The sequence below is a fragment of the Chrysemys picta genome, chromosome 5 (genome assembly GCF_011386835.1).
Source record: "Chrysemys picta bellii isolate R12L10 chromosome 5, ASM1138683v2, whole genome shotgun sequence".
Taxonomy (NCBI): Eukaryota; Metazoa; Chordata; order Testudines; family Emydidae; genus Chrysemys; species Chrysemys picta.
Genome location: NC_088795.1, coordinates 60,543,890 through 60,562,155, shown reverse-complemented (window position 1 = coordinate 60,562,155; position 18,266 = coordinate 60,543,890). Strand labels below are relative to the sequence as shown.

The 18,266-nt window shown below is 49.4% G+C and overlaps 1 protein-coding gene and 1 long non-coding RNA gene across 17 annotated transcripts in view; one reads left to right on the top strand and one right to left on the bottom strand.

The window, feature by feature from the left end:
* Positions 1-18,266, top strand: part of FBXW7 (F-box and WD repeat domain containing 7) — a 295,965-nt gene that overhangs the window by 118,679 nt on the left and 159,020 nt on the right. For 2 of the 16 annotated variants that reach the window (XM_065597820.1, XM_065597821.1), the window contains one exon: positions 418-868. The exons of the other annotated variants lie outside the window; for them this stretch is intronic. In XM_065597820.1, coding sequence (XP_065453892.1) covers positions 857-868 — 12 coding nt within the window. In that variant the 5' untranslated portion in view covers positions 418-856. The remainder of the gene's footprint in view (positions 1-417; positions 869-18,266) is intronic. 16 annotated transcript variants of the gene reach the window in all.
* Positions 3,295-18,266, bottom strand: part of LOC101946971 (uncharacterized) — a 35,284-nt gene continuing 20,312 nt past the window's right edge. Inside the window, exons 3-4 of the long non-coding RNA XR_010601817.1 lie at positions 18,002-18,135; positions 3,295-6,401 (exon numbers count right to left, since the gene is read on the bottom strand). This is a non-coding gene — a long non-coding RNA (uncharacterized LOC101946971). The remainder of the gene's footprint in view (positions 6,402-18,001; positions 18,136-18,266) is intronic.

Here is an 18,266-nt window from a genome sequence, read left to right as displayed (position 1 = left end):
TCCCTGGCAGCCGGGCCAGGCGGGGAGCCACTTCTCATGTGGCTGAAGCTAGCCTCTGTAGGTCACTGCTTTGTGCAGTGTAGCAGCTGCCTGAGAGAGCCTGGGTGGGGTGGCAGTGGCCAGGCCCCCCACCCCTCCCCCGGGGCCCGGTTCCCAGGGGCAAGCGAGCCTATAGAGGGGGGTGGACCCGCCACTGCTCCAGTTCCTTCTCAACTGCCTGTGACCTGAGATGGAGTATCACCATTAGCTAAGCCTCACAGCTTGCTGCACCTCTTGCTTATTTTTTCTTTATTTTACAATATTTCTTTATTTTATTCCCCCCCCCCCTTTTTTTTTTTAGTGCATTTTGTGCTTGTGGGTGCAGGGGTTCTCCTTCCTCCATTTTTTCTTTGCCAATCTGAGCCTTTGTTTTCTTAGGCCTTGATCCGGGGCTTCGAGGATGGGTTATGCCCACAATCCCAGCTTCAAACCTTGTCATACCCATCATAGATCTCCCTGCTGATACATTCAAGCTGCTTCCGTTGGCTTGGGGAAACCCATATTCTCTACAAATGCAAGATCTGCTCAGAACTTAAGAGCAGATGTAAGAAATTCAGGGAGCTCAGACTTAAAGTCCTGTTGGAGTCATCTCTGAGAGCTATGGAGTCTGAGTCACCACCCTCCAAGCTTCATTCAGTGCTGCTGACACAGCCACATGCTCCATGGCTACAGCAGTAATTACGCACCAAGCTTCCTGGCTGCAGTGCTCTGGACAGTCCCGCAAGGTACAAAATACTGTTGAGGAACTTCCCTTCGATTGGGCCAAATTGTTTGGAGACACCATGGATGGGTCCCTTCACACTCTCAAGGACTCCGGATGACACTATGGGTATGTCTACACTACGAAATTAGGTCCATTTTTATAGAAGTCAATCTTTAGAAAGTGATTTTATACAACTGATCGTGTATGTCCCCACTAAGTGCAGTAGGTTGGCGGAGTGCATCCTCAATACTGTGGCTAGCATCGACTCACGGAGTGGTGCACTGTGGGTAGCTATCCCACAGTCCCCACTGCCCATTGGAATTCTGGGTTAAGCTCCCAATGCCTGATGGGACAAAAACATTGTCGCGGGTTGTTTTGGGTACATGTCGTCCGTCTCCCCTCCCTCCCACCCCTGCCTCCTTGAAAGCAATGGCAAACAATCGTTTTGCGCCTTTTTTCCTGGGTTACTCGTGCAGACGCCATAGCACAGCAAGCATGGAGCCCGCTCAGCTTAGCTCTGCTGTTGTGAGCATTGTAAACACCTCGCGCATTATCCTGCAGTATGTGCAGAACCTCGCTAGGAGACGCCAGCACGAGGATGATTCTGAGGCGGACATGCACACAGATGTTCCTGAAAGCATGGGAGGTGGCAATTGAGACATCATGGGGCAGTGGGGCAGGATGATACAATGGAACGCCAATTCTGGGCCCGGCAAACAAACACAGACTGGTGGGACTGCATAGTGTTGCAGGTATGGGATGATTCCCAGTAGCTGCGAAACTTTCGCATGCGTAAGGCCACTTTCATGAAACTTTGTGAGTTGCTTTCCCCTGCCCTGAAGTGCAGGAATACCAAGATGAGAGCTGCCCTGACAGTTGAGAAGCGAGTGGCGATAGCCCTGTGGAAGCTTGCAGTGCCTGACTACTATCGGTCAATCGGGAATCAATTCAGAGTGGGCAAATCTACTATGGGAGCTGTTGTGATCCAAGTAGCCAAGGCAATCAGTGACCTGCTAACAAGGGTAGTGACTCTGGGAAATGTGCATGTGCAGGTCATAGTGTATGGCTTTGCTGCAATGGGGTTCCCTAACTGTGGTGGGGCGATAGACAGAACACACATCCCTATTGTGACAGACCCAGACCAGTGGGGTACAGGAGTCTGGTAGAGGGCAAATATACTGGTCACTGGATGAGTAGTTTTCTGTTCTCTGAGTGACCAGAGCAGGGGCTGCACTAGAATAATCAGGAACCTGCTAGAACCAGTTAAGGCAGGCACGCTAATTAGGACACCTGGAGCCAATTAAGAAGAAGCTGCTAGAATCAATTAAGGCAGGCTAATCAGGGCAGCTGGGTTTTAAAAAGGAGCTCACTTCAGTTTGTGGTGAGAGTGTGAGGAGCTGGGAGCAAGAGGCGTAAAGAGCTGAGAGTGAGAGGGTGTGCTGCTGGGGAACTGAGGAGCACAAGCGTTATCAGACACCAGGAGGAAGGTCCTGTGGTGAGAATAAGGAAGGTGTTTGGAGGAGGCCATGGGGAAGTAGTCCAGGGAGTTGTAGCTGTCATGCAGCTGTTACAGGAGGCACTATAGACAGCTGCAGTCCACAGGGTCCTGGGCTGGAACCTGGAGTAGAGGGCGGGCCCGGGTTCCCCCCAAACCTCCCAATTGACCTGGACTGTGGGTTCTTCCAGAGGGGAAGGTCTCTGGGCTGTTCCCCAACCCACATGGTGAATCTCTGAGGCAAGAAAATCCGCCAATAAGCGCAGGACCCACCAAGATAGAGGAGGAACTTTGTCACACTATCTTGGCACCGGACCACCTTACCAACCAGTACATAAACCACAAGGGGTACTTCTCAATGGTGCTGCAAGCACTGGTGGATCACAAGGGACGTTTCACCGACATCAACATGGGATGGCTGGGAAAGGTTCATGATGCTCACATCTTTAGGCACTTCGGGCTGTTCGAACAGCTGCAAAAAGGGACTTACTTCCCAGATCAGAAAATTACTGTTGGGGATGTTAAAATGCCAACAGTTATCCTTGGGGACCCAGCCTACCCCTTGCTCCCATGGCTTATGAAGCCATACACAGGCAGCCTGGACAGTAGTATGGAGCAGTTCAACTATAGGCTGAGCAAGTGCAGAATGGTGGTAGAATGTGCCTTTGGACGTTTAAAAGCTCGCTGGCACTGTTTGCTGACTGGGTTAGACCTCAGTGCAACCAATATTCTCATTGTTATTGCTGCTTGCTGTGTGCTCCGTAATATCTGTGAGTGTAAAGAGGAGACATTTATGGTGGGGTGGGAGGTTGAGGCAAATTGCCTGGCAGCCAATTTTGAACAGCCAGACATCAGGGCAATTAGAAGAGTACAGCTAGGCGCGCTGTGCATCAGAAAGGCTTTGAAAACCAGTTTCATGACTGGCCAGGCTACGGTGTGACAGTTGTGTGTGTTTCTCCTTGATGCAAAACCGCCCCCTTTGTTGAATTTACTTCCCTGTAAGCCAGTCCCGCTCCCCGCTTGACCACAGCTGGCAAAGGAAATAAAGTCCCTATTATTTTGAATCCATGCATTCTTTATTTATTAAAAACAAAGTGAGATCACTGACAAGGTAGCCTGGGTGGGGTGGGGGAGGAGGGAAGGACAAGGCCACATTGCTTATTGTGGCCACACTACTGGTCTACAATTTTTGAGAAGTCGTCTGCTTCAGAGATAAAATGTGCTATTTATTATGTATTTTGATGTGCTGAATTCAAATATGACAATTAAAACAACTGATTGGCTACTGTTTCTAAGATATTTAAGTTTTTACATTTTATGTCTCTGTATATTGTGTAGATAGTAGTTTTAATCATAAATTGTAAACCTAGGTCTTTCATGTGTTTATGGTTGCTTTACATGATAATATTTCACTTGTCCTGTTTATGTAACACTTTAAAAATCAGCAAAAGGGTTATATAAATAAAATTTATTATGAAACAAAAGGCAAAAAACTATTCTGTACATAGTTTAGTCCTATTCAGTGTCTACTTGGCGCTTCTTGGCTTGTCTCTTGTATTCATTAAATGGAGAATCTCTTGTCACTGTCCAGCAATAGTCTGCAAGCATTGATGGGCTCCATTTGCCCTGATAGCATGTCTCCATTGTTGCAATGTCCTGGTGAAATCGCTTGTCACTCACTGCTCCGCAGTTCGGTGGAAAAAAATCTAGATGAGAGTGCCAAAAATGTATCTTTAGTGACGTTGCAACCAAGGCTTTTGTATGCCTTGAGGAGGTTTTCCACCACCAACCTGTAGTTGTCTGCCTTGTTGTTTCCGAGAAAATTTATTGCCATTAACTGGAAGGCTTTCCATGCCGTCTTTTCCTTGCCACGCAGTGCATGGTCAAATGCATCATCTTGAAGAAGTTCACAAATTTGAGGACCAACAAAAACACCTTCCTTTATCTTGGCTTCACTTAACCTTGGAAATTTTCCATGGAGGTACTTGAAAGCTGCTTGTCTTTTGTCAATGGCCTTGACAAAGTTCTTCATCAGACCCAGCTTGATGTGTAAGGGTGGTAACAAAATCTTCCTTGATTCAACAAGTGGTGGATGCTGAACACTTTTCCTCCCAGGCTCCAATGACTGTTGGAGTGGCCAAACTTTCTTGATGTAGTGGGAATCTCTTGCACGACTATCCCATTCGCAGAGAAAACAGCAGTACTTTGTGTATCCAGTCTGCCGACCAAACAAGAGAGCAACAACCTTCAAATCGCCTCAAAGCTGCCACTGATGTTGGTCATAGTTTATGCACCTCAAAAGTTGTTTCATGTTGTCATAGGTTTCCTTCATATGGACTGCATGACCAACTGGAATTGATGGCAAAACATTGCCATTATGCAGTAAAACAGCTTTAAGACTCGTCTTCGATGAATCAATGAACAGTCTCCACTCATCTGGATCGTGAACGATGTTGAGGGCTGCCATCACACCATCGATGTTGTTGCAGGCTACAAGATCACCTTCCATGAAGAAGAATGGGACAAGATCCTTTTGACGGTCACGGAACATGGAAACCCTAACATCACCTGCCAGGAGATTCCACTGCTGTAGTCTGGAGTCCAACAGCTCTGCCTTACTCTTGGGTAGTTCCAAATCCCTGACAAGGTCATTCAGTTCACTTTGTATTATGAGGTGTGGTTCAGAGGAGGAGGATGGGAGAAAATGTGGGTCCTGTGACATTGATGGTTCAGGACCAGAAGTTTCATCCTCTTCCTCGTCTGACTCAAGTGAGAATGATTCTGGTGCATCAGGAACCGGCATCCTTCTCCGTGGCGTACTGGGCGTATAGCTGATGGAATGTTTGGATAATGCACAGTCCACTTTTTCTTCTTTGACACACCTTTCCCAACTGGAGGCACCATGCAGAAGTAACAATTGCTGGTATGATCTGTTGGCTCTCTCCAAATCATTGGCACTGCAAAAGGCATAGATTTCCTTTTCCTGTTCAACCACTGGCGAAGATTTGTTGCACAAGTGTTGCAGCATATGTGTGGGGCCCACCTCTTGTCCTGATCTCCAATTTTGCAGCCAAAATAAAGGTGATAGGCTTTCTTAACCATAGTGGTTATACTGCGCTTTTGTGATGCAAAAGTCACTTCACCACAAACATAGCAGAAGTTATCTGCACTGTTCACACAAGTACGAGGCATCTCTGCTCACTTTAGCTAAACAGATGTGTGTCCCTTTGCAAAATCAAACACTGACAAATAAGAGAGCACGACACTGTATGATTTCTAGAGCTGATATAGGGCAATTTGTTCAGCAGAGTGATGTAAGCTTTGTTACGATTGCATCATCCATGACTTCTAGGAATAACATGATGCAATTCATATCATGTATGATGCAATACCAGCTTCAGATTGCATCATTCATTGTTTTGCCTAAAAAGCAAGTACTGTCCAAACCCAGTCATAGATTTATTCATAGATCCAGTCAAAGATGTATTTTAGTCATTTCTGGTTTAAGTTGAGATCCCTTCCTTTTATAACTCACTTATCCTCTGCTATTCCCAAGTCAAGGGTCGTATATACTGACCCAATAGCATATCTTGAAAAGTAGAGCCAATCAACAATTTTAAGCATCATTTTCGTTCTCAGTGACCCAGAATTAGTAAAGTTTGACTACATTTATTTCAGAAGCATTTTGGCTGTAGAGCAGTGAAATCAAAGCTGTTTGAATGATAGCCTTCTGTTGCTTGGGCCATCCTCTGGAGTGGAGTGGCTGGGTGCCTGCAGCCTTAACCCCCCCCCCCCTTTCCCACTGTTCTTGGGTGTCTGGGTGAGGAGGATATGGAACTTGGGGAGGAAGGCAAGCAGTTATACAATGGATGCAGTGGCGGTCTGTGCTCTTGTTGCCTTTCCTGCAGCTCCACCAGATGCCTGATCATGTCCGTTTGCTCCCCCATTAGCCTCAGCATCTCCTCCTGCATGTTCTGATCACACCCACTGTATGCTTTCCTGGCCTCTGCCACCGAATGCCTCCATGCATTCAGCTGTGTCCTATCAGTGTGGGAGGACTGCATGAGTCAGAAAACATGTCATTGCGATTGCATTTTTTTCACCTTCTAATCTGCGATCTCCTCAGGGACGGAGATGATACGGGGAGCATAGAAACATTTGCACCTGCAGGGAAGATAAAAAGGGAGAGTAAAATTTAAGAAGATAAATTTCTGAGAACAAAAGGGAGACTCTTTCACAGGGAATCAAACAATTCATAGCAGACAGCACATGTGCTTTAGGTACAAGGTCACATTTTGCCTTTTATATTGAGCACCTGCCGATATGGTGACATATCACACGTGGCTGGGCAGCAGAATTCGGTTTGCCAGCAGCCATGGTAAGCCAAAGGGTACATGGGGTTGGCTTCTTCTGCCTTCATAACATGTGGGAATGGTTTCAAACTGCAGCTCACTCCTTTCCCATAGCAAGCAATGCCGGTTGGGTTTGCCGTTTAAAAGAAGAGGCTTTGGTTTTCGGTTGGATGTGCAGCACACCCCACCGCATGGCTATTCTCCGGGATTATCCCTTTTAGCCAAGCACAAACAGCCCAGCATGAACGGGGTCCTTTTACTGTCCCCTTATAAAAATTCCCCTATTTCAACCAGGTGACCATGAATGATATCACTTTCCTGAGGCTGACACAGAAAGATAAAGACCAAATGTTGCATGACTGTGACCAAAACGCAAGACCATTCGCTGCCATGCTTTGTGCTGCAATGATTCCAGACTACTTGCTACTGGCTTGGCTTGGTAAAGTGTCCTACCGTGGAGGACGAAATAAGGCAGCCCTCCCCAGAAGCCTTCTGCAAAGGCTTTCAGAGTACCTCCAGGAGAGCTTCATGGAGGTGTCCCTGGAGGATTCCCGCTACATTCCCAGACATGTTAACAGACTTTTCCAGTAGCTGTACTGGCTGCGAATGCATCCCAATTCATCAGGGCAAATCAAAAATTAAACACAATTGCTTTTAACCCTTGTAGTGTAGTTACAAATATGCACTCACCAGAGGTGCCTTCTCCACCTTGGTCTTTGTATGTTTAGGGTAAAAAAAACACACACTTTAAATATAAAGCAGCTTCTGGGCCATATGTTTGTGACACTGTGTCTTCAAGCCTGGCTGAGAACCATCTATACTCCATGCATTTTCATAGACACGCTTGCTGGTCTGGAATTTGGAGGGTCACCGACTCTCTACATTGGTTTAAAGACCCTCTAAAGGTGTACGTGGGAGTTCCGTTCTTGCAGCCCCCTCTCACAAGAGTCATTAACACAGATATCTGCCCCATAGACTAAGAGGTACACTCCCAACACCTCATAACTCAGGGAAGATGGATCCCTTAAGAGGCTATCTTCCATATCAACATATTAGTGCTCAGAGCGGTTTGATACACTTCCCACCACTTCTTCATCCACATCAGGTGCCACTTGATCAGAATAATCTGGACAACAGAACAACGGTATATTATATCAATTGTCAAGGAGAAGCAAGATCCCAGTCTTTATGCACTAAAGCCAGAAAACTATGAACGGGTGCATCTCTCACTGCACGCATATTTCAGTGATTTATCTGCTGAGATTACAGATCACAGTGGTGGATTCCATCGAACATGAGTGCAAACTGAACAATGAGGATTTTCAAAAGGTATGTCTTATGTGGGATCATCCACATATCTTTCTTTTTAACTCCAACCAATGCAAAGTGCAGATGATTCTGCTTGAGGGAAGGGCACGGCCGCAAGTCAGTGGGGGATGCCTATACCATTCCTTGGCCTTAGCATACTGCTTTACTTTTATCCCCTGACTCCCTTACTGTTCAAGTTCCTTGACAAATTGAAACAAGAAAGATTAATAGCTATCCTCATAGCACTGTTTTGAGCAGGTGTGGTTTCCAGAGCTGGTTTGCATGACTCTGCAACCGCCTTTCCATCTTCCCTTGACAATGAATCTCCTCACGCAATAGTTAGGATCCATCACTCATTCAAATCTTCTGCACTTCACCTCAAGATGTGGCTACTAAATGGCTCTCTGGTACAGAGCAAGACTGCTTTCCAGAAGTACGAATAGTTCTTCTTCGAGTGATTGTTCACGTCCATTACACATTAGGTGTACGCGCGCCGCGTGCACGGACGTTGGAAACTTTTTCCCTTAGCGGCTCCCGTCGGGCCGGCAGGGCCCCCTCCTTCCCGCCAGAGCGGCGCCCCGCTCCAGGGTATATATATCCCTGCCGACCCGACCCCTCCAGTTCCTTCTTACCGTCCGTGGCGGCGTTGGAACAACTCTGTCTCTCGTCTGAGAGTGTCCCGTAGCAAATAGTCATTAGAGTTATCAGTTAGTTTATAGTAGTGTTGAGCCAGTAGTTAACAGCTCATTAGGGTACTTAAAGTTCCTGCCGTGGTTGTTTATTCAACCCCGGCACCGGCCCTGGGCGGCGGGGTATGCCACACGCCCAAGGCTTCAAGGCTTGTGCCACGTGCCGCAGGCCTATGCCATTGAGCGACCCCCACGCCTCGTGTCTCCGTTGCCTGGGGGAAGCTCACCAGAAAGAGCGCTGCAAGATCTGCAAGGCCTTTAAGCCCAGAACTAAAAAAGAGAGGGACTTTCGCCTTAAGCAGCTGCTCATGGAGACGGCGTTACAGCCCTCCACTTCGACGGCACCGTCTGCCTCCATGCGGAGCGCCCCGGCATCGGTGCGGGAACAGGCACCGGCGGGTCACCCGAAGACCGCGGCACCGACCCAGCGGGGAAATGCACGACGCCGATCGTCTTCGCCGGCGAAAGCGAAGGGCCAGTCTAAGGCCCGAGGACGCTCCCCGCACAAGAGGCCGGCACCGGTAAAGACCTCGAGTGCCCCTAAGGCCGATACGGCCCCAACACGGACCCCGGTAGTGGCTCCGGCGCCGAAAGGCCCGTCGAGCCCCGGGATGGGCGCGTCGAGTGAGGATGAAGGGCTAGAGGAGCTCGTGGAACAGCCCTCCACTCCGGACACGTTTGAGGCAGCTAAGGACCTCATCGCTTTGTCCGTCGAGGCCCCGGCACGCGCTGAGGGCGCTCCGCCGATGCTGCCACGTAGAGGCAAGCCGGCGATGTTGCGCCCATCACGGTCGCCGTCTCGGCACCGCTCCAGGAACCGGTCCCGGTCGAGCTCCGCCTCGGTGGACTCCCGGTTGCCCTCGGCGCAGGAAGCACCGCAGCAGTCGGGCTTCAACAAGCGGTCGGCACCGACTCAGCAACTGAGCACGAGTCGGCACCGCGAAGCGTCGGCGGTTCGTTACCCAAGGCCGTCCAGTCGTAGCCGTTCCCGGTCCCACGATCACCGGTACCATTCCAGGTCCAGGTTGGCGAGGCGCTATTCCAGGTCCTGGTCGCGGAGGCGCTACTCCCCAGAACCGGACCGGCACCATTCTACGGCTCCACCGTGGCCTTCCAGGTCACCGTCCGTGGTCTCGGGGGCTGACTCAGACCGGTACGGCGGGTATGCCCATAGGCCACGGGCCAGCAGAGACTACGGTCAGTCCCAATGGGGCCAACCGAGCCAGTGGCCATTCTGGACACCCTGGGCCTAGCACCAGCAAGGACCCCCATCGAGGGCCTCGAGATCCGGGCCATCCGGGTACCGATCCCGCTCCCCGCGGCACCGCCCGCCATCGTATAGGGAGGCAACGGTCTCTAGACCACCGGAGCGGGAAGGAGTGGACTCGGCACCGAGTTCGGTGCCGTCCCAATCCCACGCTTCGGGTCAGGCCGCAGAGGAACAACTGGCTGATGCCGGGTTGCTGGACAATGAGGATGGGCAGAAGGCCCCGACCTCTTCCTCCTCGCCAGGTGAGGCGGTAGCGGGCACATTGGTGTCCGGCCCTCCCCCGATCGACCATCGGGCACACCAAGACCTGCTTCGCCGGGTAGCCCTCAATCTGGGCTTGCAAGCGGAGGAGACTGTAGAGCAGGACGACCCCATGGTCGATATCCTGAGCCCAGAGGGCCCCTCCAGAGTCGCTCTCCCGATTATACGGACAGTACAGTCCAACTATAAGACGGTGTGGCAAACACCGGCCTCTAGTGCGCCAACTGCAAAAGGCGTAGAGAGGAAATACTTCGCCCCATCTAGAGGGTTTGACTTCCTCTTTCTTCACCCGTCCCCCTGTTCACTGGTGGTCTCGGCGGTCAACGAAAAAGAGCGGCATGGCCAGCAAGCTCCTGCCCCCAAAGGCAAGGAAGCTAAGAGATTGGACTTATTCGGGAGGAAAGTCTATTCATCTGGGGGCCTTCAACTGAGGATCGCCAATCAGTAGGCGATTCTAAACAGGCACAATTTTAACTCGTGGGCATCAGTTGCCAAGTTTAAGGCCTCCCTCCCACCTGACGCGCACCAGGAGTTCACGGCCCTGGTGGACGAGGGAATGGCAGTGGCCAAGACCTCATTGCAGGCCGCACTGGACTCAGCCGACGCGGCGGCTAGAACAATTGCGTCGGGAGTCGTGATGAGGCGCTCGGCGTGGTTGCAGGCTTCAGGTCTCCCGCCAGAGGTACAGACCACGCTGCAAGACCTCCCGTTTGAAGGTTCGGGCTTGTTTTCCGACCAGACGGACGCTAGGCTACATAGCCTTAAGGACTCACGAGTGACCCTTAAGTCGTTGGGTATGCACACTCCGGTAACGCAGCATAAGCCCTTTAAACCCCAGCCACCGCAAAGGCATTACCACCCTCGCCCCCGACACGAGCCGTACCGCCGTCGAGGCAGGGATAACAGGCGGAGACATAACAATACGCCTAACCAGGGCCAGAGTCACGGCCAGGGCAAGCCGCAGCCAGGAAATAAACCAGGCTTTTGAAGCTACGCTCGAGGACAGCGTACCATATCCAAAAAACATACCGGATCCTCCTCTGTTTTTCAAAGACCGCCTGTCCCATTTCTACCGGGCATGGTCGCGCATAACATCGGACCGATGGGTCCTGCGCACAGTGAAGGCGGGCTATACCCTCCATTTTTCCTCGCCCCCTCCCTGCCATCCCCCTTCCCCGTCCCTCTTCAGGGACCCTTCTCACGAGCAACTTCTCACGCAGGAGGTTCAGACCCTTCTCGCTGCTGGAGCAGTAGAAGAGGTCCCAACAGACCTGAGGGGAAAAGGATTCTACTCCAGATACTTCCTGATTCCCAAGGCAAAAGGAGGCCTCCGTCCTATTTTGGACCTACGCGAGCTAAACAAGTTTCTGATCAAAGCTCGCTTCCGTATGGTCTCCCTGGGAACTATTATCCCATCCCTGGATCCGGGGGATTGGTATGCTGCCCTCGATATGAAAGATGCCTATTTTCACATCGCAATCAATCCGGCCCACAGGCGATTCCTGCGCTTCATGGTCGACCAGCGCCACTTCCAATTTACGGTCCTGCCCTTCGGCCTGGCGTCAGCACCACGAGTGTTCACGAAATGCATGTCCGTGGTGGCAGCCTTCCTTCGAAAGAGAAGGATGCGGGTGTTCCCGTACCTGGACGATTGGCTACTCGCGGGCAGGTCGGAGGCCGAGGTGCAATCTCACGTGAAGCTGGCCTTGCAGACGTTCGACAAGCTCGGCCTCCGGATCAATGTGCCCAAGTCCACGTTAGTCCCCACGCAGAGGCTGGACTTCATAGGTGCAACCCTGGACTCGGTAACCGCGCAAGCGAGCCTACCAGAGGCACGGTTCATGTCAATTCACAAAGCCGTAAGTTCGGTCCAAAAGTTCCCCACGACAACGGCAAGGTGTTGCATGCAGCTTCTGGGACATATGGCAGCTTGCACACACGTGGTCAGGCATGCCCGCCTGAGGCTCCGCCCTTTACAGTTGTGGTTCGCCCACACGCATCGCCCCAACAGAGACCCATTGGATCAAGTAGTCACGATCCCAAACCAGGTGCTTAGCTCGCTACGCTGGTGGCTCGATCGCCAACAGGTATGCGAAGGGATCCCCTTCGCTGCCCCACAGCCCACTCTGATGTTGGTAACAGATGCATCGGACCTGGGCTGGGGGGCGCACCTGGGGGAACTGCGGACCCAAGGGTTGTGGTCCAGAGAAGACAAGCTGCTTCACATCAATCTGAAGGAGCTAAGAGCGGTTCGCCTCGCCTGCCAGACCTTCCGCGCCACCATAAAGGGTCACAGCGTGGCAGTCCTGACGGACAACACTACCGCCATGTTCTATATAAACAAGCAGGGTGGGTCCCGGTCTTCTCCCCTCTGTCACGAAGCACTCCAATTATGGAACTTCTGTATAGCCCATGCGATACACCTCATCGCGACGTATCTTCCGGGAATTCAAAACGGCTTAGCAGACCGCCTCAGCCGCTCCTACCGAATGCACGAATGGACGTTGAAGCGAGACGTCCTGCATTCGATCTTCCGGAGGTGGGGCTTTCCCCGGGTGGATCTATTCGCCACCAGGGACAACAGCCAATGCCCTCAGTTCTGCTCGTTCCAGAACCTCAGCCGGGGATCATTAGCAGATGCCTTCATGATCCCATGGGGAGGGAGCCTCAGATATGCCTTTCCTCCGTTCCCATTCATACACAAGGTTATCCTCAAGACCCGCAGGGACAGGGCGACGATCATACTCACCACGCCAGCATTGGTTCACGTCCCTGCTGGAGCTGTCCATAGCCGATCCAATCACCCTCCCCCTTCATCGCGACCTAGTCACGCAAGACGAAGGTCGCCTACTCCACCCGAACCTGTCTTCGCTACATCTCACGGCATGGTATCTCTCTGGCTGAATGATGCAGAGCACAGGTGCTCTCGCCAAGTTCAGCAAATCCTCCTTAATAGTAGGAAGCCCTCTACAAGAGCGACCTACCTGGCAAAATGGAAAAGGTTCTCCCACTGGTGTGAACCTCAACGCATACAGCCTTTACAAGCCTCAGTTCCGTTCATCTTGGACTACCTACTGCACCTCAAGAATCAAGGGCTTGCGCCCGCCTCAATTAGAGTTCACTTAGCCGCTATTTCGGCTTTCCATCCGGGAGAGTTGGGAGTGTCAGTGTTCTCCAACCCCACAGTGGCCCGATTCCTCAAGGGGCTGGAAAGGGTGTTCCCCTACTCGCGCCCGCCTGTCCCGGTGTGGAGTCTAAACCTAGTCCTAACAAGACTCATGAGTCCTCCCTTTGAGCCCCTAGCCACTTGCTCCCTCACGCACCTCTCGTGGAAGGTGGCGTTTCTCGTGGCCATTACGTCGGCCAGAAAGGTATCGGAATTGAGGGCCCTCTCTTCGGAACCACCCTATACAGTGTTCCATAAAGATAAGATGCAACTGAGGCCGCACCCCAAATTCCTCCCAAAGGTGGTATCACAGTTTCACATGGGGCAGGATATTTGCCTACCGGTGTTTTTCCCTAAACCCCATACGGACCCTCACCAACGCAGCCTACATACCCTGGATGTCCGAAGGGCGTTGGCATTTTACCTGGAACGGACCAGGTCGTTCCGCAGAACACCCCAGCTGTTCATTGCGATTGCGGAACGTATGAAAGGCTTGCCTATCTCGACACAGCGCTTGTCGGCATGGATTGTGCATTGTATACGCACCTGTTATGAGCTCGCCAATGTTCCGGCCCCGGAGATCCGGGCCCACTCGACTAGAGCCCAAGCGTCCTCTACGGCCTTCTTGGCACAGGTCCCTATCCAGGAGATCTGCAAGGCAGCCACCTGATCGTCCATACATACGTTCACAGCCCACTACGCGATCCATCATCAGACCAGAGAGGACGCAATGGTCGGTCGGGCTGTGTTACAGTCAGTTGTATCTTGACTCCTACCCACCTCCAATGGTAAGCTTGGGAATCACCTAATGTGTAATGGACGTGAACAATCACTCGAAGAAGAAAGAACGGTTACTTACCTTCTGTAACTGTTGTTCTTCGAGATGTGTTGTTCACGTCCATTACACTTCCCACCCTCCTTCCCCTCTGTCGGAGTCTCCGGCAAGAAGGAACCGGAGGGGTCGGGTCGGCAGGGATATATATACCCTGGAGCGGGGCGCCGCTCTGGCGGGAAGGAGGGGGCCCTGCCGGCTCGACGGGAGCCGCTAAGGGAAAAAGTTTCCGACGTCCGTGCACGCGGCGCGCGTACACCTAATGTGTAATGGACGTGAACAACACATCTCGAAGAACAACAGTTACAGAAGGTAAGTAACCGTTCTTTCTGCTTAATAGCAGAAAATCTTCAATGAGGAAAACTTACCTGCAGAATTGGAAATGCTTCCAGATTTGATGCAGTTTCAGAGTGATACCTCCTCTTGAGTCTTTCCCTCTTTTATCTGTCCCTTTAAGACTGCATTCCTCATGGTCATTACTTCACTACATCCACACCTTTGCTTCCCTCCCAAGGTTTCCTCATAATTTCACATCCCCTACTGATGTTTTATCCCACACCTCACTCTTGGAAAGAAGAAACAAGCCTTCATATGCTTGCCTTCTACTTAGACAGGACTAGGCCCATCAGGGTTTCACCCAGGCTTTTCATCTCAGTTGCAGAATGTATGAAAGGACAAACAATTTTCACTCAGAGATTATCCAAATACGTTCCAAGCTGCATCTTACATCTTAAACTGTTATGAAGCCTCAGGCATTTCCCCTCTCTTCCCCCCCCCCCCCCACACCAACCCTTCACCATACCCTTATGTTGTCTAGGGGGAAGGCACAGACCCATGAGCACTGCTGATGAAAATCTCTGATCAAGAGTGCATGGGCATGTGCATATCCTGACATGGAGCACCCATATGGGGATATATTTCAAAGAATTCCAATTACTGTATGAGGTAAGTAATCTCTCCTTTTGGGCAGTGTTCCGCTTGCTATTTTAGTGATCCTTTATTCTCTCTCTCTCTCCATCAACTTGCATTTATTAGACATCTTTTGTCTTACTATTAAATATACTAACTAGAGGAAAGATGTGCCTGTTATGTAAGGCACAAAAGAGTCCAAAAATTCTGTAAGAAACTTGTGGTTTCTTTGACTTTTTGCTAATTTTATGTCAAAGATTCTTATGTAAACCACAGGATATAAGAAAGCAGATAACTGATAATATTTTTACAAAGAATGCTGTCGATAGTGAATACTGTAGTTAAAAATTGTTAAAACTTCACTCATAACAGCCTTTGCAGTTGAAATTACAATGCTTGATCTCAAATAAATTAATATATTTTTAAAAAATTGAAAGCCTGTTCCATCTTTAACAAAGTGTTTTTAAACTAAATACTGAAAAAATACTTCCACCACTATAAATATATATATATATATTGTTGCCATCTTTTCTAATATACTTAATATGTAGTAAACTTGGTATGTAAATTGTGTTAATCTTTTTGAAGCATATTCCTAACCATGTTTGAAAAATTGGCTGATAAAATTGTATGTACTAAAAATTGCTTCTGTCTACACTTAGTGCCTACGCTCTGGAAAAATGTTAAGTGAACACTTCCCTCTTTGATATCAGAAAGCGCACATTCTGTTTCAAGTGCTTGTTTATTTTTATATCTGTCTGTCTATAACATATAATATATATTCCATTCTTTGTGTGCATACACTCCATGCTCTTGATACTTGATACTTGAGTGTGTTAGCCAGCAATGTCTATTGGGACCACATATGTCCTTGTGCTCATCAGTAAGCAGCACCTCCACAGTCCATATACAGAAAGAAAATGGTGCCCAACATTCGGCATGAACTCTTACGTACATTGCCATGGGAAGGATGTCAATTTGTGGATTAGGTCTGCTGCAGGGCGGACACATTCAGGGGTTGGATGGAATTGCCTTGTGGTCTGCCAGTTGGACTAACCTGATGGACTTCAGTTTTTCCCTTCATTCTGGTATTTTTTTCCTGGTACGAAGACTTTAGGATGTCTAACCCCAAGTCTCCGGCAAAGCCCCTGTGCAAGGGGACAATACCTATAAATGAGGGGCATGTCATATGCCTCTCTTGTTTGCGGGAATCATAGATCCCAAGCAAATGTACTAACTGTAAATCCGTCTTAAAAAGAACATCAAAAACCAGAGAGGCCTGTTTATAGATAGTTTTTTATTGGACCACTCTGTGAGACTGACTTGGGATCCTGGTGCTTCTCGTCCCCTCAACAAGTTTAATATCTTCCCAGGAATGCTCTAGAGCTGCATTGTCCAATGCTTTGGCTTCTGTTTCTGGCAAGACAGACAAAAAGTTTTCTAAGCAAAAGGAGCATCACTCCTTGGGGATAGTGAGAGTTGGGTCTCCTGTGAAAACTTTCACTACAAACAGATTTAAATCTCCTCGTTGCTCCCATTCCAAGGAGACTTATCGGCCCAATATGGTCACTGTAAGTGTTCTGAGGGAGCATGCTACTGAGGCTTCACTACCGTATCAATACACTTAATTGGCCCCTACGTCAGCACCAACTGCTTTGATGTTAACTACCACAGTACCAGCATCATTGGTACTGGCAGTTTCCCTAATGGTCACATTGATGCCAACAAAACTATCTACACTCCCTTCAGTACGAGCTGTATCAGCGCTGACTACATTGGCACACTCCACTCTGGCTCTGATGTTTGTGGCACAGCCCTGTTCCGTACTGGTGAAGTATGTGAAACCCGGATATTTAGAAGTTTTGGAGGAACCTGAATCACTACTCTTCTCTACAAATGTGAACAGTCTGTCATTGATACTGGGACCTGCAATACCTTTGATTCCAGGTGTATCACCTGGTCTGACTGCTCCTACAGTCTAGGACCTAGACTCTCCTTGCAGCCTAGCAATCCAGTTTCGATGCACCCCCTCTTTGGATGTTGAATGTTCTGTTTTCTCTTCACCTGAGTCAAAGAGGAGTGGGCAACATTCTCCTACATGTTGGGCTTCTAGGTGCTACTGTCATACTACTAATAGAAATAATAATATTCCTGATAGGCCCCTTCTTGTGACTTTTATGGATTGGGAAGAGAATCCAGGATTCATTCAACAGAGACTGTTGGGTACTCATATGCTCTGGTATCCTACTCCATGACCTTCAGGCCCTTATCCCTGTAATGTTCCAGAGTTGCCTGGCCTCAGCAGGTCCATACCAACTAGAATGCCACACTTGTGTATCACCCACCCCCAACAGAGGGAGGTAGTACTCTTCCACAGCTCCACAACATGCTCCTCTCAGGTGGCTTCATGAGAACCTGCCCATTCTGAGGAAGAGCTTTCTGAAATGGGAGATCTACCTGGGCCCACAGCTATGTCATCCTCGACCCTCCACTCCATCTAACCCAAATAATTTGAAACATTTTCAGGACTTGTTCAGAAGAGTAGCTGAGGCTATACGAAGTCCTCTTGAGGAGGTGTAAGAATCCTCACATAAACTGGCATACTTCATTCACCAATGTCAGGTTTTGTGCGTTCCTGATTAAACAGGTACTGTTGGACTTTGCAAGAAATGTATGGCAGACACCTGCAGTTGCTGCTCCTTTGTTAAAGAAGGCCAGCAAGAAATACCAAGTTCTCTCTTCGGGAGCAGAATTTTTCTATTCATACCTGGTACTGGGTTCCTTTGTACTGGTTGCAGCTAATGAGAAAACCAAATAACATAGAATGACACCAGAAGAACGAGAACCAAAGCATCTTGGTTTATTTGGCCATAAAAACTAGTCTTTGTTGAGTGCTGGTCCATTTATGTATTCCACTCTGGGTATGCATGCACACGTGACTGGAGAGTTTTTGCAAGCAGTGTCTATTGGTCCCCACCTGTGCCCCAGCTCTACTTGTGCTCCCCACCAAGAGTATAAGTGGAAGGGAGGACCGACTGCCAGTTCTTTCTTATCACTTCATGGACTGAGTCAGGATCCTCCAATGTCCAGAGCTTCTCATTTCTTTCCATCCTGTAATTATATGCAAAGTTATATTATTCTTAGTTTGCTGTTAATTAGAGTTTTTGATGGTTGTAGTTATAGTATTAGAATCTCCACTCCAGGGAACCTTACCGGTCTCCCAGTGTGGGATTTGGATTATG